We start from the raw sequence: 23,823 nt of genomic DNA on the forward strand, positions 1-23,823 counted from the left end.
AGAGAGTGACCAAGTGTTCTTCTCCATTTCATTGTGTTACATACCTTTAATGTGAACCTACAGGTCAGGGTGCTGTTGTGACCAGACTCTTTGAGTGGGAAAGGCTGTTCAAATGTCATATCCTCACTCTTCAGTAGTTGCATTAGTGGGAATTCTAATTTACCAATACTCTTCTCCTTCTGGCTGTCAATTATCTGTTGTAAGGGCAAAATTAAAGTTTAATATTTAGACAACTAGATGTAAATATATTGAACTTAGGCTCAATCTTATTATTATATATTGAGCCTAAGTTCAACCTGTCCATAAAAAATCAGCCAGAGATTTTAATCCTTTCATTTCACTCTTCTTACAACCCGACATGTAATCCACTCTCTAAACCAAACGTTTCTTCAAATCTGCCCAAAAAATAGTCCCCTGAGAGTGTAATGGGCTTATTAGTAATGGATACCAAGTACATGTGAATGCTTTTCAAACTTATCAAAACAAGGTGGCAGGGTGGTTTGTGAGGTCTTACTTGAGGTGTCCTTACGTACTTAATAACTTACTTACAGACATGCACAAACCAAGAGGAAGTGCTTAACTGGTAATAAGCAAGTTAACACAAAAGTCAAAGTTTCCATGAAGGATTGTTTTCCATTTTTTTAGTGCTTGACTCAACAGTAGTCAAAGGAAAAGGAAACAAAAATCCAGCTTACCTCAATATCTAACTCCTGATATTTTGGATCGTGAATCAGGAAGCGGAATGGTTCTTCCCACACTGGGCTGATGGAATCTTGTATGGTCTGTTGAGTAAATAAAAACACCTACTTAGTAAACTGACAAATAACAAACTTCAGTAGGTCTAATATAGACACCATTAGGACTGGCACCATGTGCCTATCTTAGAGAGATGGCCGTTTATAGAGCATTAACAAAAAGGAGTAAAGGAAGGAAGGAACCAACTCTGGGTGTCCATTTTAGTGTGGTGCCATTAAGAGAGATGATTGGAACACAATGTCACACAACATTACCAGTTCTAAAACAAGGGAAATTATATGGTATTTTCTGAACATAAGACAAGGACAACAAGGAAACAATATTATTATACAAAAATCTTGTATTTTATTCTTTAATAATTAACTGCAATGAGTTCCAACTCATACAGATGAATTAACTATAATGATTGATACCTTGCTCTGCAAAGTGACATTTCCAACAGTAAGCTTGCAGAATGCACTTGTTGTACCACGAGCAGCATTTGTCACCTACACAATAACAGAAAAGTATGAATCAACAAACTGACTCTATAAAAATACAAGCATACACAAAATTGAAAACTATTAAATTTTTTTCCCATATGAGACCCAACTTATGAATATTGCTCTTTCTTTCCTGTGACACAAAAAAGTACTTCAAGTTTTCCTAGAACTCTCAGGGAAAAAATGGCATCTCTTCTACATTGTACACAGATTTCAATTCAATTAATACCTTTCAAGATTCCCACTAAAAACCATTTACTTACTGGGAGATTTTTGGCAGAGTCAAGTTTTACAAACAAAGCAGCTGTTGCTAACATCTCCTCTCCCTGAACTGCCTGCTCCGGCTGTAAAATAAACAAAAATGATAAAATTAATGTTATCTATAGTGTACAAGACTTCACTCATTAAAAACTATTGCTTAGCTAGCACTTTTCAGACTCAATAATACCATTAATTTTTAACATTGAAAGCTTCAAGAAAGCATTCTACCGTAGCTCCATAATAATAATAATTGTGCAATGCAATGAAGGTCTAACTTTTTAGTCTGCACATGAAACCAAAGTGTGACAACAACAGTGAATTGTACATTTTACTCTAATATTTTGTTGTTACATGTATAATTTTTATATATTTTCCCTCTGAGTTATTAGGTATTGCTCTAAGAGCATCTTGTATCATATAATGTCACTAATATTATTGCATACTTACTGGGGACAGATCCTCAGGTTTAGGTGTCATTGTGAACCATGTACAACGTAAGTTTATCTGCCCACTTTCAACATTCTCAAGTTGAAGCCACTGTATGAGAAAAGCAGAAATATCTGGTTACCTTTCTGCTCAAGAGTAAGAATCTTTAGGGCTGGGAAAGGACAATATCCAGGAATCTCTGCTTCATTAGGATAAATTATTTAAACAAGCCTTTTTCTGCCCCCCTCCCCTCCCCCCCTCCCCTTGTCTAAGTAAGTGCTCCCACATTCCCTATGTTTTTGTTTTGATCAAAAATGTTTTCTTTCTAAGAGTAAGACATAAGACTCCTTTATGTCTTGACCTGACTTTAGAAGGATCAAATCTACTAACTGCCTTGTATATGCCATTAAAGGTGCAAATCTTGGTTCCTAACACATTGTTTCTTTTCTGTATCAGTTTTGTACTTTAAAACAGAGAATAATATTAGTGTTGTTACATGTACACTTTAAAACCTTACCAAAGTATAAAATAAGGTCATTTCTTCCCCAATACCTGAGTTTTATATAACTGCAAGTACAGAAAACTCATTCTGCAACCAAATGTTATTTCTGGCGAATGAGCCTGCGAAGAAGGCAGAAATAAATATTTTGACGGCACGAGATACAACAGGGCCTGGGTTCTAGGCCGGGTGCACCATGGGTAGCCATATCGGGGGTATATAAAGCTGCGTATATCACGTGTACGTCGTCTAGGCTTCTGAACCAACCTCTCTTTGGTTTTTTCTTTAACGTTCTTGTCGTTTGTCTTCTGCGTTATGTCCGTCAGCAAAGACGAAGTGTCCGATCTCATTCGAGAGAATAACAACCAGTTAATGGACTCGTTCAAAGATTTGTTAGCACAAACCGTTGGTCAAATCAAGCGCTCCGACGAAGATTCGGCCGAGCAGCAGATGAAAGAAATTAAGAAACTCAAGTATGACGAACCACATAAGTTCAAGAAGAAGGCCAATGAAGACCAGTTCAACTTTAACCGTAAGCTAGCGGAAAATATTGTTTCCGCCAAGTCTGCTGCGGAGAATGGTCAGCTAGAGAAAGTAAAGTCGGATCTCGCGGAAGGTGAGAAACTGCTCTGCGAGAGGCAAAAGTTTATTTTATTAGCGGACAAGTCCGAGTTCGGCTGGGCGACAGTTGAGGAATATAAACAGCATGATCGGGCCGATGATTCGGAGGACGAGAAAAGAATTCACAGTGCAGAAAGACGTGCCCGTGTAGCGCTCCAGGCCCGTAAAAAGAAGAAGACTACCTTTTCGACTTCTAATAACAGATCCTCGTCCGTTGGAATCCCGGCGTCGACCTCACGTTCGCAGTTTCAACATCAGCCTCTGATGTTCAACGTTCCTGGTTTCCCTTCTCGTCGACCCAATACCGGCACCTGTTTTGCCTGTGGAAAGCCAGGTCATTGGCCCTCCTGTTGCCCGACGATGGCCAAGCAAACATCACAAACTCCTAAATGACTAGCCGACGAAGGACAACAATCAGGTGCAATCTTTTCCAATTTTCTTTGTAGTGATATGTTTTTTGAGGCGGAAAGCCGTAATTCAGATCAGGAGTGTCTCGATGTCACATCAGTTTCTTCTGACGTCACTCCGCTAGTTTTAGGCGCGGTTAAGGACTCTGAGAGTACTGTTGATATTTCTATTCAACCTTCAGTTCGGGGAAGACTTTTCAAGTGTATCGATTTCTGGCGTACTTTGCCAGCTTCTCAGTTCATTTTGAATGTTATTAGCCAAGGTTACAAAATTCCGTTCTTCCAGCTACCCACACCCTTTTACAAAGTCAACAATGCTTCCGCACGTAGTAACAGTTCTTTTGTTACCATAGCTGTTAATGAGCTTCTTAGTCTCAACCTCATCGAAGAAATTTTTTGTGCTCCAGATATTATTAACCCGCTTTCTGTTTCGACCCAACGCTCCGGCAAACAAAGGCTTATCCTGGATCTTAGGCACGTTAACACTTTTATCTACAAACAGAAATTCAAGTGCGAGGACTTGTCTGTGGCTACTCAAGTTTTTGACAAGGGTTTTTATTTATTCAAATTTGATCTCAAGTCCGGGTACCACCACATCGAAATTTTCCCCGATCACCGGAAATTCCTTGCGTTTGCCTGGGATTTTGGCACTGGGATTTTTAGGTATTTCCAATTTTGTGTGCTTCCGTTCGGGCTCTCGTCAGCCCCCTTTATTTTCACAAAAATTCTCAAACCGCTTCAGAAATCTTGGAGAAGCCAGGGCATCCCTATTGTTATTTTTCTTGACGATGGTCTAGGAGGAGGAGCTGGTCTAGTTCAAGCCAAAATTAATAGTTTGACTGTCCATGCCGACTTGCTTAAGTCTGGATTTGTCCCTAATAAGGATAAATCCCTGTGGAAGCCCGTTCAAATTATCTCATGGCTTGGTGTTCATCTCAACACTCTCGATGGTACTATTAGAGCCACGGATGAATGCATCGCTAAATTGTCTCAAGACCTAGAGGCTTTGTCTTCATACAAGTCTTCCTCCGCGGTCCACGTTAAACGCGTCGCGAGCGTGGCCGGTCAAATTATTTCCCTCTCGAGTTGCGTGGGGTCCGTGGCGCGCATCATGACCCGGTTTCTTTTTTCAGTTGTTAATTCAGCTGTTTCCTGGGATAGCGAGGTTTTCCTGTCCAATGATTCTCTGTGTGAAATTGAATTTTGGTCGAACAATGTCCATGTTCTCAACGGCAAAATTTATTGGGGGGCTTCTTCGCTTCCGGTCAGAGTTAGCTGCTTTTCCGATGCTTCCGATTCAGCCTGCGGCGCTTTTGTGGAGTCCCAACCTGAGCTGATTTTTCATCAGAACTGGTCTTTATCGGAAAGTCTCCGTAGTTCGACTTGGAGAGAACTCAAAGCGGATTGTCTTGCCTTAGAAGCCTTCGCGAGCCGTTTATCTAATTCTAAGGTTTTTTGGTATTCCGACAACCAGAACGTTGAATCCATTCTGCGTAACGGGAGCAGGAAATGCGACCTACAGGAATTAGCCCTCGTTGTTTTTCGAATTTGCCTCCTTCATTGTATTTCTCTCGAGGTCAAGTGGATACCCAGGGACCTGAACGTCAGTGCGGACTGTATCAGCAAGCTTGTTGATTTTGACGATTACAGCCTCAATGATATTGTTTTTCAAGGACTAAACCACCTCTGGGGCCCACACACTATTGACAGGTTCTCCTGTAGCTACAACGCCAAGTTGCCAAGATTTAACTCTCGGTTTTTTCAGCCAGGCTGTGAGGCCGTCGATGCCTTTGCTCAAAATTGGGGTTACGACAACAACTGGCTTTGTCCACCGGTTTGCCTCATTGTCAGAGTCATCAAGCATATGGAGCTCTGCGGCGCCCAGGGAACCCTTGTTCTTCCCCTATGGAAGTCAGCCTTTTTCTGGAATGTCTGTGCTAGAGATGGAGTGCACTGGAATAGTTTTGTTGTCGACTGGGTTTATTTGCCTAAGTTCCAGGGGTTATTCGTTCCAGGGAAAGCCCGTAATTCCCTTTTCGGTTCCAGGCCCATAGATTTTGACGTAGTTGCGCTTCGAGTTAATTTTCGGCGCCCCAGACCTCCATCCTCCCTGACGGGCTTTTGCTCTATGCCTGACGGAAAGTGCTATTTGTGCACCTAAGCGTTTGTTGTGCTCAGATCTTCAGATATTTTCCGCTCTGGTTTCTGGCATGGTCTCCAGAATTTGCCTCCTGAGGGTTTCATCCTGAGGCCGACTGACAGTCTACAGTCAACGGTTCTCTCCTCAAAGGCCATTAGTACGACAATGGTGTACCATCGTGCCTTTCGCAAGTGGAAAGATTTCGCCGCCAGTAAGCTTCATTCCTGCGCGTGTCCTGCAAGTCCCTGCCACGTTGCCTTGTATTTGCAACACCTCATTGACGAGTCGCACTCTCCGTGCGTCGTAGACTCGGCTTTTTATGGTATTAAATGGGCTCATACCATGGCGGGTATCCCCTCCCCTACGGATAACCCAGTTGTTGAAGCGGTTAGATGTGCTTCCAAAAGGATTTTAGGTACTAGGGTCGTTAACCGTAAGGAACCAATTTCTTCCTCGGTCATCCATGACCTTATTGGCTTAGCCGACCTTCAAAACCCCGTTCATTTACGTAATATCACTATGTACGTTTTGTCATTCGCTGGCTTTTTTAGATTTGATGATGTCTCCAGAATTAGGAGGAATGATATTTTCTTTCACGAGGGTTTCATGGTCATCAAGGTTCTCAAAAGTAAGAACGACCAACTCCGTAAGGGCGATGAGGTGATTTTTTCGGAAATTTCTGGCCCTGCTTGTCCTGTCAAGCTTCTTAAGACGTACCTTGCACATTTTTCCATCCCCTCTAGCTCCAGGGATCTCATTTTTAGACCCATCTCTAGGGGGAAGAAGTCCTTTAAGTTAGTCTCCCGGGACAAGCCTATCAGCTATACTACAATTAGGGAGGCTTTTCGCAAGGACCTGAGAAGCGTCGGGGTTGACCCTTCCTCTTTTGGTTTTCATTCCCTGCGTTCGGGAGGGGCCACTTCCGCTGCTAATAATGGGGTTAGTGACAGGGTGTTTCAGAGGCACGGCCGTTGGAAGTCCGTTCAAGCCAAAGACACCTATGTGGACGATGACCTAGAAAAAAGGCTTTCAGTTTCCAAGTCTCTTGGGCTCTAGGAGCTTTCATTCGTTATTTCGCCCAATACTTTGTCACTCTACGTACTTTTAGGTTGGTTCTCGCCAAGCCGTCCCAAAATAAACTTATTTGCCTTTACATTTTGTCTGTTGATGTTGTGTAGTGGAGTCAAAATATGTTATTTCTGGCGAATGAGCCTGCGAAGAAGGCAGAAATAAATATTTTGACGGCACAAGATACAACAGGGCCTGGGTTCTAGGCCGGGTGCACCATGGGTAGCCATATCGGGGGTATATAAAGCTGCGTATATCACGTGTACGTCATCTAGGCTTCTGAACCAACCTCTCTTTGGTTTTTTCTTTTCTTTTTGTTTTTTGGCTTTTGTTTTTTGTCCTTTTTAGGAGCAGGCTATTCTCGATTACATTGTAAAGTCCCGTAGGAAGGGCTTTGAGCTTGAGCCTTGGTTCCTACCCAGATTTCCTGCCCGCATTTTTTCCCTACGGGGTTTTTTTGGGCAGGTTTTTTCTGGCCTCCGTCTTACCGCATTTGTTTCAGTTGTAAGCGGTAGCTCAGCTCTGCTAGTTTTCTTATCTTATGTACTTGTTTGGTTTTTCACAGTTGTCTAGATGTTCCTTTACTTAATATATTTACGTTAGATGTATATGTAATAAATCACTTGATTTTTTATATGTTTATTTTTTATGCTTAGTTCAGCTGTCCGGGGACCGCTCTTTAAGTGGCGAGATATGTCTAGCTTGACGCAGTTTGATTGCTTACAATGTGACAGACTTCTTGTAAGGGTTGTTAGCCATTTGTTTACCCTTGTTTTCGTACCGTAGCCTTTTCTGATAGCCTCACTGGCAATTGGCCTACATGCCTTGTTGGGTACGTTAGTGAACGATTCTAAGTTCTTTCCCGGCGCTCAGCCTCTGCGGTCCTTCAGTGTTCCCTGTCCCAGTTATTTGTTGATCAGAGTTTTATTTAGTTTCCCCAGCCTAACTGGCAGCCTAACTGGCAGCTTTACTAGCAGTCTAACTGACACTAAGCCTGCGTGCTTAAATGGGGGATTCAGGTCGATATCGACCTGATGTAGCGGTTCTTTCTTTTTGTGAAAGCTAGTTTATTTGCGAGTGTTGTACATTAGTTATTTACCTATTGCTGTATTTTGGCACTATGCCTGCGTGCTATTTGGGGGATTTAGGTCGAGATCAACCGGTTATAGCAGTTTTTCTTTTTGCTTAGCCTCTGTGCTCCTACCGTGTTCCCTGTGCCAGCTATATGTTGTCAGAGTTTTATTAATTAGTTTTCCCCAGAATAACTGGCAGCCTAACTGGCACTAAGCCTGCGTGCTTAACTGGGTGATTCAGGTCAAGAGCGACCATTTGTAGCACGAGTTTTTTCTTTTTGTGAAAGCTAGTTTACGAGTGTTGTACATTAGGTATTCACCAGTAATCACCCATTATTGTATTTACATAAGTACTTTTAGGTTGGTTCTCGCCAAGCCGTCCCAAAATAAACTTATTTGCCTTTACATTTTGTCTGTTGATGTTGTGTAGTGGAGTCAAAATTTAATATTATTTGCATCAAACAAAACTTACCAGGTCAACATTGCCTTGCTGGACAATAGTACCAATGTCAGCTTCAACCCTAAAAAGAACAAGCAAGTACAAGTAGTTAAAAAGCTGCAAATAAGATCGATAAAATTCTGGCCAGGTTGGTTCTATAAAAAAAGAGTGAAATCCCTGGAATTTGCCTATAACATGAATACTTCCAAGCCCCAGAGCTCCAACATTTCACAGCCAATAATAACAATGTTTTATGAGGAAATAAATTTCCCTAGGAGAAAAATTTCAGCAGCTTAGCTGTTCTTCCACTGTATCATAATTATGTCAGATTCCCTGCAATATGATAATTTTAATTGTAAATATTATTATAAAATTTCAGAACTCATCTAAGAGTAGGTAGAAAAAAGGGAATTTTAAAGGAGCTTTCTAGGCCTCTGAAAAAAAAGTCCTGTAAGAGTAAGGGAGTAATTTCAATCATTATAATTACTACCCACAGTCCAGTTATCATAATGCATGTTTACAAATGGTGGTTGGTATATAGACTACACTGTTCTTCTACCATGTCTTAGTGTTTTACTGAATTGAAGATACTAACGTTCCAAGACTCTCATCATCAGATGCCTTGTCCTCATCAAAGACAGCAATCTTTATCTTCTGACCATGAGAGTTGTCAACAAATGCCTGCAAAATGATGACAACAATTTGATAAGTTCTCTTTACACTAAGGAAACATGAAAAACTACTACACAGCCTGAAAGCAGGCATTTCTGCTGTCTCAATGGAACCCTGAACCCATGCTCTAACCCCAAATGATCACTTCACTCTTTCTATCTTTTCTGTTTCTTTCTTTTTCCATATTTATGCCCCAATTCCTTTTGTTTCACTGAAATGTGCCTTTCTTTCCCTTATTACTTTCTTACTGGAAAAAAAATACCCTACAGTACGCAGGATTAGAATAATACTTATAATAATAGGAGGCTCAGCATACAATGTACCTCAAACACTTCATTCCACACTGGATTCAATGTACTGTCCTTTGTTTTTGTTTTGAATGTTTTGGCTCCCACTAAAAATACAATGACACAAGCACTTCAGATTATAGGTGACTGTCAGTAAGGTTCAAGCTTGTAAAGCACGTAGTTAAACCTATACATTTAATGGACAGTGACATAATACACATAAACAATTATGAAAGAGTACTTTCTTGTTAAAAAAATCTTAGATTTGCAAGCAGAGCTGGTGAAATGACTCTGGCTTGGTTGTGCTTTAGTAGTACCCATTTTTTTGGCCTCTTGGGTCGGATTCCAAAAATTTAAGAATTAATGTCTGGCATGAAAATAATGAGTTAGACTGAGCTGAATGTCAGATTTACACCATTACATCTGACATAAAGATTAATACAAATGGCCCCGTGTGACCTTTGCCTTTACGCAATAAAGAAGTCTTCATTTCTGCATGCTAGACATCCCGGATTGGGCTCTTAGAATTACTGTTCAAGCCCAGATTAAATCAGACTGTACCTCGGAGAATAACATATGGGTCTGAAGAGCCCTTCTTGAACACTCCAATGTCCTTTTTGACTAAATCTTTAGCTTCTAAAACTTCAATTCGCAGAACACCCTGAAATAAATCATTAATAACTTGAGGGAGTTTTCATAAATTTCCCATTAATGTAAATACAGTGAAGACAATGAGCAAACATTCACTTACATCAGGCATGGGATATTTGAGTTCATAAGGATCAACATCAGTGAGAGGAACTGTTATCCTGTTAGGGAGCACCACAAATCCAGCAACAACATCATCAATTACTCCACGAATAATGTCACTGAAAGGAAAACAAGTACAAACAATTAAGTGACTCAAGACTCAGTACTTTTACAAGGTTTGGAAGTAGAAGTGGTAGTTTTGTAAGTAAGAGCTGCAGACAAGAAGTCCTAATTTTGAGTTTTGGGGATTTACATTTACAACCAACACTTGCAATGGAAATAGATATTGCAAATAGTCAAGATGCAGTGGCGAATGGCTTATTTTGAAACACCACAAGAGAGATCAGCATCATTTTTCTCCTTGTTACAGTCAGGAAGATCATGGGGTAATGGAAATGCCTTTTCTTTATTTCCTTGAAAGGATGTGTATGGGTACAAGGATTGAGAATTTGACTATGAATTTAGGATGGTATAAGTGTTCTGGAAGTTATATTCAATATATTTTTGGCTACTTCTCAGCTCTTGGAAACCGGAAACCGTCATCCTACATCAGACCATGTTCAGCTACATTTTAACCCTGTTCTGAACAAGAAACTACAAATCCCCAACCCAGATTTCCAATACCAGTATCTGTTTCCTAACAAATAATACATTGTTTTACATCATGCATGTTTATCACATTTCTCATAATTTTATAATAATATTCTGTTCACGTGTAAGGAATGAAAATAAACCTACCTTAGACCAGGAATGTCAAGTATGTTTGCCAGATTTGTTAAATCAAAATCTATGTCCTGATGAATCAAAACGGAAAAAATACGCTGTACTTCAACAATTCATTCTTCAAAGTAATAATGTAGATATATGCATTAAATACATTTCTGATATCAACCCAATGTATGTATCTTTCAAAAAGGAAACTTACAGGTCTGTTAAGAAAGAAGACAGAGACTCCACCCACAAGAGGAGCAGCTGGAATAAGAGGTCGCAGAATCACACGCAGGTTACCACGAATCTACAGGAGGAAACGATATAGTACTAACTTAGGACAACAGATTTCTTCTAGAGTAGGATGAAGGGTGCGAACTGCACTACTGGGACTCCAGCACCCTCACTCTGGAGGGCAAAACTAACTCAGGGAATTTCTTGAGTGCTCACGTACCCGTTCTTAACCCCCATAATATGTGCCTCTTTCCATCTTGGAGTCACCTCGGGTACAGACATCATACCTGAGCTGACCTAATGTCAAAATCCTAGACAAAGCCCACATTAATACGACCACATTAATACGACCACCTCGTTATAACAAAAAGGACAATCTAAAGCAAGGCCAATGCTACAAAACTGGGCAATTAAGGGAAAGATAGGGTTAAGTAGCAGAGATTTGTTGAATGGATAAGGACACATTACCTGGAGATCTTCAATACCAACTGAAATTCCCTTGACAGAGAGCTCAAAATCTGAGTCACCTGCATAACTATATTTAAAAGAAAACAAGAAACAGTTATTCAAAATGTTTCTACCTAATTCTGTTGTTAATACAAAACTTAAATTTTCAGGTATCCAAATACAGCCCACTCCCGATAATTTGAACCTTCTCAAGCAAATTGAAAAAAGTTAGAGCTTATCAGGAGTTTAAAGTAAATGACTAGAAATAAGCAAATAAGCAAATGGGATAGGGAAGCAATGCAATATTATTAGTATCATGCACATTTCACTTAATCCAAGGGCAGCAACAGATGTACCGATATTTTGAAAAAGGAATAATTCCTTTTATTAAACCACAAAGCTTGTATATTAAAACTATACAGGGTGGACACTTTACTTGTACTGGACTGACAAAAAAGTGAAGACAAAGAATACACGGTTGTTTTTGAAAATAAATTCAATGTTTCAGACTGCAGTTCATGCTTCTTTTTCGACCTGTCACATGCTTAAAACATGGTTCGAGTTGTTGAGAGTATAATAATATTATAAAGAAATGATCTGAAGGGGAAAATGAGTTACTTAGAGTTAGCAGGAGGTTCGAGTTATCATGGGTTCAAGTTACCGAGGGTAAAATTGCAACTTAATCTATTGTATGAAGGAAATCCAGGTTCGAGTTAATGAGGGTTTGAGTTATCGGGAGTCAACTGATACATGTATATAGTTTTTTACAAAAGTGTTTTAAAAAACAGAAATGGCAGTCCAATTTCTTAGCCTTGTAATTCACACTTATCTGGAGACACCAAGGAAAAGAACACACACTGCTTTTACTGTACTATAGTACAAAATGATTATAATGACTTTTTTGCAAGTATGACATATGTTGTCGTGTTATGTTTTAACAGAGAGATTAAGATTCACGTTTATGCCAAACTGCAAACGTCAGATTCAAGCTGAGAATTTCTCAATTAATAGAAAATAAGCAGATAAAAACTGTCCAGAACAATATTATTCTTATGTACAAAACTGGCATGAAATTACTTATTTTTTAGTTGAAGTAATAAACATTTAATGACAATTAAGGGGAAAACTTGGTCACGTGGTACAAATTCATGTTTGCCGTTTGGCGTAAACGTGAATCTTAATCTCTCTAATAAAAGACAAAAATACACCACAAAAGCAGACCAATCTAATTCAGAGTGGTGAACACTTACATTAAGTCAACATCCATGATTATCTCATTGCGGTCAACGTTATGGGTGTATGTCTTAATGCCGCCGATACGAGGAGGCTATAAATAAAAAGATAAGTAATGCTTGTCAGAGGTGTTCATTTAGCTTTGATGAAGCTAGAAAAATACAGATGCTGGCAACTGCATGGTGGCAAGCAACTACATGTTGTGTCATTTCATTTCCACTGGTCAACACCATAAACTCCCACTTACATTCATGTATGTATAAGACCGCCACCCCCATTTATAAGCCCCTTAAAAGCATATCTACTAGTAAACAACAAAAAATATTTCATTTGATTATAAGCCTCCCTCAAGCTTTTCTTTTCTTGAATTTGATTATTATGATGTTTTGAAGCTTAATTAAAAACCAGTAAATGCAAAACTTAAAGGGACGCGTTCACGGTTATGCGCGTGCGAATGCTGGAGGTGGCAAAAAACTCCATTGTAAGGATGCACTAGACAGAGCTCCTGCGTCTTTTCTGCTGTGCTTATCAACCTCCTCAGAATTTTTCCTTTCTCCATCCTGCTAAAGCAATAGTTTTAAAGTTAATCTGCTGTGGATAAAAAGTCTTGTTGTCAACTGCTGGTAACTTTTATAGTTTCAACTGTCACCACCCCTGTCAGTAATTCAACTTGTAAGAGCTGACCTACCACTTCACCAAGAGAGATTTCTTCAAAATGAATGGAGCTGAGAAAACTGGGCATATTTTTCTGAATCTCCGGCTCCACAGTTTCTTTCAAAATCTTTATCACCATATCGTTGATGTATGGCCACAGTTGAACAAGCATCTAAAGCCAAAAAAAGCAGCAAACTAATTTCAGCCACATAAAAAAAGTAGAGCAAATCACAGTAATTCTCAAGGCTTTTATTTACCCATTTACAGCGTACAAGTATGCATACATGTAGTGTTCAGAGAAAACATCAAGGAGGAACTTTGACACTTAGACACCACAGCACAGGAACAAGGAATGCCCACACAGCAGTAGCAATTCCAATCCAGCCTTAAATTATTTTAATTTAAGTCCTGAGCTCTGTGACTGCCTAGACATTTTGTGTGTAATTTGAGTAATTACTATTTTGCAATGTACTCTTACTGTAGCTTGACATTGAACAGGTGGAAACCTGAAATAAAAAATCCTAATTTATGGTAAAATAAGAAAAGAATCAAAGAGATAACTTTAAACAACATGTATGAAAGATTAACCATGATTTATGATAAAGAAGATTACCATGGATTGAATAATACTGAAAAATTTTGGCTAAATGTGTATGATGCAAAAACTGTGAGAAAGTTCCTTTAACAGTGAGCCTCATATAATCGGACTGGAATGTTATTTTATTGCATGCAATTTTGATAACAAATTGCGATGAAAACTTATAAAATGATGTACAGTTTACCTTGTTGAGCCATTCTGCTCTTTCTACATCAGGAAAGAAAACCTGCAACAAAAATCAGTAGTTTCATGAATGATTTTAACTATCTTATGGAGTCAGTAAACCTCGTAAACTTTTTCATGCCTTAAACATGATCAACCATCTGCAAATTCTTCTATCAGAGCAAAATGAGCAGTAAGCTTCTAGTCTTAAGATAAGAGCAAAATTTTGGCCACAGAAACAACGCTATGAATTGTTTACAAATGCAAAGCTGTGCTCTAAGAAAAATTAAAGGGAGCCCAGTGATCTGAACCTGTAAAATCTAGGGTGCCCAGCATAGTGATTTGTAAGAAAAACACTCCGATTTTCTAGTCACCCAAGAGCAAAATTTAGGCATCAGGGGCCACCGGGCTCTGCTAGAGCACAGCCCTGAAACGTATTGTGAGCGTAAAAAAAGCCAAGATCACAAGAGAAGTACATGCTTGTTATCCCATAATATACATGTACAGATATGTCATACATGTTCATGTATGGTGGCACATACAGTTGTGCATGAACAGGATAAAGGGTTAACTTTTATTTATAAAAAGTGATCATCATACATGTACAGTGGTACATAAAATAATAATAATCAGTTTTGCACATTTTAAACTACATGAAATGAGTAACAAAACAGTAACTAAAATAACCTGCAGAACAGGCGCTAATTATTCACCCTCAAAACAGAAGTGAAGGGCGAGACATGCATTGTTTGCATCTTGTGCTCCATCTCCACTTCATGCCCACCTGAAAAAGGCAAAAAATAGCGCCTGTTCTGCAGGCTATACTAAAAAAAATGGCTGAGGAAAATGTAAATATTATGGTTTGACATTTTCCTTTTTGTTACTAACACTTGATTAAGCTTCATTTGTAGACAAAATGGTTGCCATGGCAACCTTCATGAGGGGCAGATAACACTAATGCTCAAACAGTGTCAATCATTTAAGTCTTCATGTGCAAGCACAATATTTGCAACATTCTTATCCAAGATGAAAGAATTGTATGATCAGTATAAAATTCTAGACAAATTCTCACCTTCCCCTCCCCTACCAACATTTTGCCCTTGGTAAGAGATAATGTTAAATTCATTTTTTACGCCCAAATGTTCAAATAGAAAATTCTCCAGGATCATCTCCCACTCATCTCAAAGAGATAAGTATATGTACCAGTACCTTTATAGTGAAAACTTTGCATGAATTTGTTTTCATTTCTGTCCAGATATAAATTTACAGATGAATTATCTATGCCAGACAAACTATTTGCCTGTCAGGACATCTATCAGATACATTGTATAATGACAGACAAATCAGTAAGAGACAAAATTAGGCCATAATTTGTCTAATAATCATTCACTCTCCGATGGGCACAAGGCTAACACCTTTCAGATGAATAATTCATCTCTAGTATAAATTTCGCCATTAGGAAAACAAAATTATATTTCTGACAAAACAGGGAAGTACTTTTGTATTGTGATTCTTAATAGCCTCCCGCCTTACACGCAGGCATTGTTAGGGGAGCTTGTATTTCATCCCTCCCCACAAACGCCAGCTCAAATGAGAACTACATACCTTTCCCATTGTTTTATTTGCGAGGTAAGTGACCAATCAACAGTTTTAAATAAAGTGTTGACAGGCTAAACATGACTCATAAGCTTGTGGTAGTGTCAAAAAATGACCCTACAGTTACCGTTTTCCTTCTTTTCTTTCCTTCGCTAATGTTATGCAGTGCACAGAGTATTCTAAAATCTGACTAAATCTTACTTTTGCAGCTCCGAGTCTAACATTTATTAGAGGTCATAAAGCTTTCCCACTGTCTCATGCAGATCAAGTAATTATTGGGTTACCATGCAGTCAAGGTCAACTTTCCAGAATTTGGAAAGTACAATTTGATTGGCTAAGCTTAGGAAAGGAATGTTGTTCTCGGTTGAGCAGGTGTTTGTAGGGAGCTTCCTAAAAATGCCTGCATGGGAGGCTAGATTCTTAACAGCTTTTAAACTATTTTACATACATGTATACATCCTGGCCTCTCCAGCACAAACAATTAATAGTACCATTTTTTAGCCATTATAAGAACTACATGTAAAAGTTAAGTTCTAACAATTGATTGATGAACGCTGCCAAACTTCAGACTGTTCTGCCTAATTTGGCTACACAAAAAAGGCGGGACATCAACAAGGGATTATTATTATTATTATTATTCGAATCAACAAATTTTTCGAACGGATTTCACTTTAAAAATTAACATTAAAAAGAACGACGTTTCAACCATCTGACGATCATTATTATCATTATTGTTGTTGTTGTATCAAACACCTTAGGCTCAAAAAATGGCATCCACCTACAATAAATTTCTTTGGTAACATGCACAACACTATTCAATGTATGATTCGTGCAGGCTGTCACCAGCCCAATCTGCATGTCTACTTTGTAAAATAATGTTCACATTTAAAAGCTTTTAGCCTAGAGGATGCTTGTTGTCTCGTAAGTATAAAAGGTGCCAAGTTTCTTTGAATAAATTGTTATCCAGAAAGTATAACCTTCAAAATTTTACAAATTTGTTATGTACGAGAGCAGGATTATCATTTTCATAATATACATGGAGACTAGACCGGGGTAGCTAATTTAAAGAAAAGAGTCTTCAAATTAAAATGTTCCTTAACAGCTGCTGGTAGCAATTGAAAGAGTGATAAGCATCTGACATATCGTATGCAAAAAAGCATTTGTAACAGGAAAAATAAAACCTGCAACTCCAGTCTTATATTTGTGTAAGGGCTTGCAAAACTCATTTTTTGGAATGTGGAATGAAAAACAAATTTTTAAATGTTTCAAAAAAAAAACATAGCAGTAAAAAATTAATGTATCGTCCATCATCAACATTGTAATTCTCTTGGATTGCCTCCCAGCAATGACAATATTATTCTCAAATTATATTTTAGCGCAAAAATACAAAGAGCTCTCACCAGGGGAACTATATCATGAAGTCTTTGCCGCAATAAAAACATATACATTAATATTTACTCAACTCTGACGTACAAAACATTAAACCCATGAGCTACTTTCCTTAAAAGCCACCCTAGAGGACTTCAAAGCTTTGACTGACAACAAGCCTTGACGCTATGAAAATATAAATTTTAGGCATCTAGAACAAAATTAATATTTTCAGTCTCTATTGGGACAATCCTTCAATATTTATGATACACAAATTTGTTCAAACTAAAATGTAACTGAGAACAAATTCCAAGAAGAAACGAGCACATGCCAAACTTGCAGAATTCAGCCCGACTTGACCTCAAAATAAAATTTCGAAAGACTCCAAGGACACGAACTAAACTTATATTTCTCAAATTCTTAATAACATCGTCACTTGGATGGTTGCCACAAAATGGCTGCTAAAGTTGACGTGTTTATATTCTGTTAAGTGCAGTACTTCATTATTCCCGGTCCATCACGCTGTTTTTTGCTCAATGTCGCACGCCAAGCAAGGTTTGGAGGGGTTCTCGAATATTTCCTCCTAAATGCCAACACAAAATATATTCTGTGCGAATGTTCCAGCATGTTTAGACCACACCTAACATACAGGTATTATCTACACCAAAGCATTAACACGTTCAAGCTCCGCAAGAACGTAAAAGTTTCTTTTCTACAATATTTCAATTAATCCGAACACAAATGAATTAAGTTGCTTGTCAGGTGTATGGGCTAAATTGAAAATATATAAGCGACAAGTGTCAGGCAATGAATTTACGACATGCGATCGAGAAATTACACGTACGATTGCGAGGAAACGTGTTCGGTTCATAAAACGTTGAAGAAGAGAAAATAAGAAATTAAAGCCCTCTAAAATTGACTTGGTTATATTTTATAAGCTTCTAAAAGAATACGTTTGACGAGTAAAACGCTTCTAGAGAAAGCTCAAGTAGTAAGTTTAAATAGAAATGAAATCTGCAAATAACAGACAAGTCAACAGACGCGCGAGTCTGTCTTACCCAGGAAGGAAGATCCTCCATTCGAGCCTCAACCACTTGCTGTTCTTTCTCCGTAGCTTCTCTGAAAGCATCTCTTCTAGATTTTCTTTCATCTTGATTCATTCGCCATAAAACGTAGAAGAAAAATCCAGCAATTATCCATACATAACTCAACCCAAGCCAGCCCATGAACCAAATTAACAATGCTCCTCCGACCAATTTCAGATATTTCAACACAAAGTTCAAGATTGCCAGCTCCGTTTTCTTCGCAGGCTTTTTTTGCTCATCTTGCGGAGCGGCTGTTGCCTCTCCCTCTTTTGGGTTTGCTGGATTTTCACTGGGAGTAACTGGTTTCTGCTCCGTTGGTTTGGTCGCCATGAGCGAAACTCGACGTGCTGAGTGGATTGTGTGATTACTACTCTCTCCCTGGAGAACCCAGCTATCGCGCGGTACACTTTTGAAAAGCTAAGAGTTTGATTGACGGCTGTCAGTAGAACAATAGGATGAGCCGAGCGTGACTATATTGAATCGTAAAGGCAGCTAACAACGAGAACTAACTTCATGGTACCTGCTAAAATCGATGACTTAGTAACAATAGCATGTCTGGCTTTAAATTTTTCCCCGACAAAATCTTATAAATAAACTAGATGGTGGCACGTACACTCCTTTTAAAATGTCTTATCCAATAGGAATGTTGAATTTTTATTGTTTATATGTATCATGATGTATTTTCACAACATATTCAAGTTTAGGTCTAATATAACCTATTTGTTCAAAACAATCCTGCCAAGTACAATTGCGAATGCTGGGACGCGCAATTTTGGAAAGAAAATTGAACAAGGGTTATTTATTGAGCATGTTTTATATGTTTTATTGTGATCTGTTTTAAAAAAAAAACTGTAAAATGCATGCTGGGATTTTGGTATTTGCCCAGCTGTTTTTTTCCTTTGTTGTACGAGTCCAGCTTTCTAATAATACAGCTAAATGATAATAAATACACATTTATGAAAAAAACTATATTTTTATTTTTGCTTTTTGACAGTAAAAAGAGGCTTTTACACAAAATTTCTGGAGAGGTTAAAGGAGTCTTTTCAGGAAAGACAATCAAGAAAAACAAAAACCGCAGAAAAACAGCTTCTTGACGATTTTCCTTGTCAGAAAGTTTAAAACATTTTACCCCTGACTTTCGTTTATTGATAATTCATCTTTAATGTCCTGATCGGTAATTGCGTCGTGTTGAGTTTTAGAGACATGTCAAGAATATTACACTCTCTTTTTTTTTAAAGAATTTTGTTTTTCCGGCCCAGGCTGAATATTCTTATTTTTCTGCCGATTTTAGGCTGAAAATATTCTTGTATTATTCTTAAATTATAGCTTATGAAATTTCCGTGTTAGAATTTATTGGGGTATACGTACATGTATTACATGTACCGTTCATCGAACTGTCATTAGCGTTGAACATTTTGCTATAGCTAGTGCAGGTTTTTTCGTTTTGTTGGCTAGTTTCGCCGTTCAGAGAAAGGAATAATTTTATACGGTTAAGTTAAAAACATAAAATTGTATTGTATTTACAGATGTTTCAACACACAAAATTATATCTATCCTTTCAAAATCTCAGCCTCGGCTTTATTCTTAAAATATTCTTAAAATTTCGCAAATTTCAGCCTCGATATTCTTATAAAATATATTCTTATAAAAAAAAAGAGTGTAATTAGAATGAGTAAACAAGCTTGTGCATTTCCGATAAATAAAAAGTCTTTGAGCGGAAATTTTGATGTTTTGTTTTTCAAGGTTGAAATGTTTAAACAGTTTACGATGTCTGTTGTTTAATATGGACTGTTTAACAGTACGCAAGCAACGCGACTGCAAGAAGAAAGATTCAACGCCGAGTGTCAAAGTAGTTTTCTCTAATGACAAAGTTCTAATGGGTGCCACCTTTACCTGCCCCCCTGCCCACCTGCACCACAAGATTCATTGCTTCCGGCTCTAACATAAGGATCTAGCCGTATAAAGATTATAAACTGAGCCTTTACTGAAATTGAAAAGACAGTTAAGTAAGTAATTAGTCTCAGGGAAGAGAGAGAAAAACATTATTGTTATCAATAGAAGAAGCGCAATTTTAGCCAGAAAACTTTATATAATATAACTCCCTGAAGTTGTTTTCAAATTTTAACGTGGCAATTATCATTTTATTCTGTTAGTTAGCATTTCAAATAGGAAGCATGGGGTGTATAAAGAATTCTCCCTTGACAATTAAGCCAAGTCAATAACGAGTGGCCGGGATCTTTTATTAACCGTATTGACTGATTGATGTGTGCGATATATCTCTTAGTTTCGTTCGCTCCTCTCACGAAACAGAAATTTCGTATTCCGTGCAGATCTTAGACAAAGGCAAACATTTCAGGGAAATTCGAAACTTTTGAATCCATTTATAGCGGGTAAATGAGACGCATCTGTTCTGTTTAGAGGCGTTCCGGGGGGAAGGGGGGGGGGGGGGGGTCAGATTCAGTGTCGCATGGATGAGGCGCTTTCAGTTCTCCTTCTTGGTGAAAAACCGTCATTCTTGACCTTTGATATATGCAACACCTTCAGTCTTTATACAGTCTGACTTTTTTTCAGAAAATTTCCCTGGTAATAATGTTGCTCAAAAAGCTACGAAGGACGAAAAAAACGGAGATAGCAAAACTCCGGCAAAATTAAGATGCTCTTGTTGTGCGAACGGGCACACTAGAATAAGTTAGCTGATAACAAACTCGACGTTCAAGAGACTGCAAGCATTCTATGATCATCCAGCTTACATTAATTTATAAGACATTCCTACTTTTGCCTTCCAGCCAGGAGCAAAAATTTTTCAATAAATTTTACCAAAAAACATCCCACTTTGAATAAGTAATAGTCTATAATGAGGTTATGTGAAATGGAGAACGCAAGAAGCTTGGATCTGAAGATGATTCCAATCAATAGCAATGGTATTTGATATAGAGTTTCATCAGTTGGAATTGAAAGACAACTAGTGCCTTGTATACAATTTTTTCCTTACCGTGTACTGAGTATTCATGTCGGTGCAAATGGAAGTGAAAGTACATTTTTAAAATTAGGAATCTAAGTGAAGCCCTCATAAAATGGGTGCGTCGAGTTTTCTTGGACTTTCAGAACTCTAAATTGTAAGTGATCGAATGCAAAGCCTTAAACACCATTACTTTAAATTAATTTGCATCTACTTAAAACGCCCGTAGAGTTATTGTGGAACAACTAAGTTAAAATTATGATAAAAATTTTTAATTAGGTAATTTCAAAACCCTCGTACATAGAACATTAGATCAGACAAAAATTTTGGGGTGGTATTCTAAAAATGTTTAGCTGGGTTTTGATATACTACTTTCTCCTCCATGGTAAGGGACAAAATTATTATCTTAACTTAAAACTAACCTCGTTTTTTGGTTTAAGTGGAGAAACGCCGTTGATAAAGGATGAAGTTATTACAAAGAACAAGAAGGCAAAAGATCGAGAATATGCTCCGGTCATATTGATCACAGTGAAGAGAAAACTCATGAACTGATGTAAAGAAAATCTGCCAGCACGCTGTATTGAACTTTTGTATTAATAACAAGTAGTATGTGGGTGTAAATTGTATTATTCCGAGGTAACCTGTCATAATTTGGCGACCAGAAATTGTTGAAAACAAAAGATTATTCTTGTATAATCTGAATAAAAATAAACGAGGGAAACAATAGCACTGAAACAAGTCATCAGAGTTAGATTCGCTGAAAATCAAGATTCTGTTGAATTCCGAAACTAAGAAAGACCAATTTTGGGATAACTGGGGCATTTTCCAGAACTAATAACTTATTTTAAGGATACTTAACAGGGTAATAAAGATGGTTTTTCCTTTTCACTGGCGGCCATGATTACTTTACGAACTGCACTGAACAATAGGATATTATACAAACAATGTTATAAGTTTGTTTTAATGAAAGAAAAAAAGCCGTAGTTTGCAAAGAAATCCAACTCAGTAGCACATGCCTTTGTTATCGGAAAAAAGCTGTGTAAATATTACAAAGTGTTTTATGTAATGGTTTCGAAGCAGCAAAGAAAAGTTGGTTTTAAGTCAAACTCGAACCGCTAATTGAGAAAAAAATAAGCATTTCTTGCAGCCGTCAGCACAGTTGCCGAAGAAGGCAAATTAGTAAAAATATTAACTGCCCTTTCCCTTGCAAATGTCAGGAAAGGAGAGCGAAAAAGTTCAGCTCTTTTTCTCTTTTGCTGAAGCTCTCTAACACTTGTGATACTCAGATTCCAAATGGGAGGATGGTTTGCTTCAGTTTGGTATGGAAAAAAAATATCCAAGAGTCTTCCTCGACTGAATCGTACCTCGCAATTTTAAAAGGATGACCATGTCTTAGGGGAAAGAAATGCGAGTGTTACTAGTTACACGGAGAGAAATGGGAATGATTCCCCGCACTTAATCGATCTTAATTAATCGAGGGGTTTATTTCAGAAGCAACGAAATGGGGGGAAGGGGTCCTGAGCCATGCAGAGATTCGTGCCCACGCCCAACTACATCTCTCGGTGACGTCACAGCTAATGGTAGAGTCCAGGAATGACCGAGCCTAAAACGCCTGGGGGAACTAGGCTGACATGAAGTCAGCAGATGGATCCAGATGGAGACGAATTTTTAAAAGCGTGGAAGAGAGGGAAAATTTGAACAGCTGGATTTTGTCACGTGGTGCGTCAATCGACTGCACAAATGCCAGTTGTAAAGCCGCCAAGGACGTGCAGGTGAATACATTGGAAAATACCCAGTGCTTGAAAGGTGAGGTCAAATAAGCGAGAAAACCACCCAGGAGGGTAGGAAGTTATGTCAAGGCAAATCATACACATCGTTATGCGGCTGTTCTATTTCAAATTATGAAGTTTGATATCTTATTTTTAAACCTTTATTCAATACTTGAATGGCCTTTTAAGTTTTGATCATAAGAGACCGCCGATTGTTCATATTATGAAAAGGGACCCTTACCTTTGTATTTGCATTTAGATTAATAGACGAAAAATTTTCACAGAAATATTGGATGGTGGACGATTCATTGCTTTAAAACCTAACACAAAGGTTCATTCGCGAACATGTTTAGTCTTTTTATCCTTTTTTATTTTTCTATGCTGCCTCATTTTTTTTCCAGCGACAATGCTAAAGTTAATCTTGCAGACATGTTCAACATAAAAAATGGAGCGAATGTGTTTTATACTTGACGCCATCACCAAGTACGTTTTTCACGATTTCTTAAAATCGTGTTGAGCTACTGAGAAAGGATTTACACATGCAGTAGGTCCTCAAAACGGAAATGTGTAGTAGTCATGAATTGTATTGCAAACTATTCTATTGCGCTGTTGTGCATGAAGCCAAAATGGCCAATTGCTGCAACTCAAGCACTTTGGCTTTTTCTCTCCGAAGAAAAGAAAATTATAGCTACGGCAAATTGCGCACGATCATCGCAAAAAAACTTTTGCGCGACCGTAAAGGCGAAATACTAATTTTTAAAATATTGGAAATTTACCAGTGGGTCTTTTGTGCGCTCAATCTTCCACGACGCCATTTCCTAAATGTTTTGTTCCTATTTGAAGATGTCTAGGAAACACGGGTTCTTCGACTGCAACTCGACTGTTCTCGGAGGATGATAGAAATTGTTTTGATTCCAGATATGCAAAACCGAGACCAAAAAGCCTCTTGGTAATACCATATGCAAAACACCTTTCAAAAGCAAATTGATAACTAGGTTCCATCCAATAAAAACGATCGATGGTCTGTTATCGAGACAGGTGACTTCCCAAAACAAAACTAACTCGCAACGAATTTTCTTTTGCATGCATCCAGCTTTTCAAATCTGCAATTTTTCTTTAAATTATTTGA

At 38.2% G+C, this 23,823-nt stretch overlaps 2 protein-coding genes across 4 annotated transcripts in view; one reads left to right on the top strand and one right to left on the bottom strand.

The window, feature by feature from the left end:
• The window catches only part of LOC140930433 (extended synaptotagmin-2-like), a 29,702-nt gene extending 6,083 nt beyond the window's left edge, over positions 1–23,619 (bottom strand). Inside the window, exons 1-17 of one of the 3 annotated variants that reach the window (XM_073380124.1) lie at positions 23,471–23,619; positions 13,940–13,981; positions 13,192–13,329; positions 12,521–12,597; positions 11,292–11,358; positions 10,807–10,896; positions 10,620–10,675; positions 9,883–10,000; positions 9,693–9,792; positions 9,168–9,238; positions 8,768–8,853; positions 8,206–8,254; positions 1,947–2,036; positions 1,502–1,582; positions 1,170–1,244; positions 696–782; positions 45–194 (exon numbers count right to left, since the gene is read on the bottom strand). In XM_073380124.1, coding sequence (XP_073236225.1) covers positions 45–194; positions 696–782; positions 1,170–1,244; positions 1,502–1,582; positions 1,947–2,036; positions 8,206–8,254; positions 8,768–8,853; positions 9,168–9,238; positions 9,693–9,792; positions 9,883–10,000; positions 10,620–10,675; positions 10,807–10,896; positions 11,292–11,358; positions 12,521–12,597; positions 13,192–13,329; positions 13,940–13,981; positions 23,471–23,509 — 1,416 coding nt within the window. In that variant the 5' untranslated portion in view covers positions 23,510–23,619. Of the gene's footprint in view, positions 1–44; positions 195–695; positions 783–1,169; positions 1,245–1,501; positions 1,583–1,946; positions 2,037–8,205; positions 8,255–8,767; positions 8,854–9,167; positions 9,239–9,692; positions 9,793–9,882; positions 10,001–10,619; positions 10,676–10,806; positions 10,897–11,291; positions 11,359–12,520; positions 12,598–13,191; positions 13,330–13,939; positions 13,982–17,939; positions 18,350–23,470 lie in introns of those variants that run through there. The other 2 variants (XM_073380123.1, XM_073380122.1) reach the window with 2 other exon arrangements.
• On the top strand, positions 2,740–3,438 carry LOC140929914 (uncharacterized). The gene has a single exon (XM_073379604.1). The coding sequence runs from the start codon at positions 2,740–2,742 to the stop codon at positions 3,436–3,438; it is 699 nt and encodes a 232-aa protein (XP_073235705.1).
• Positions 23,620–23,823: the final 204 nt, after the last annotated feature.

This window comes from Porites lutea, chromosome 3, assembly GCF_958299795.1.
Source record: "Porites lutea chromosome 3, jaPorLute2.1, whole genome shotgun sequence".
Lineage (NCBI taxonomy): Eukaryota > Metazoa > Cnidaria > Anthozoa > Scleractinia > Poritidae > Porites > Porites lutea.

What these genes read in the sequence shown, in the direction of transcription:
- LOC140929914 (XM_073379604.1), top strand. Translation starts at nt 2,740, where the DNA reads ATGTCCGTCAGCAAAGACGAAGTGTCCGATCTCATTCGAGAGAATAAC.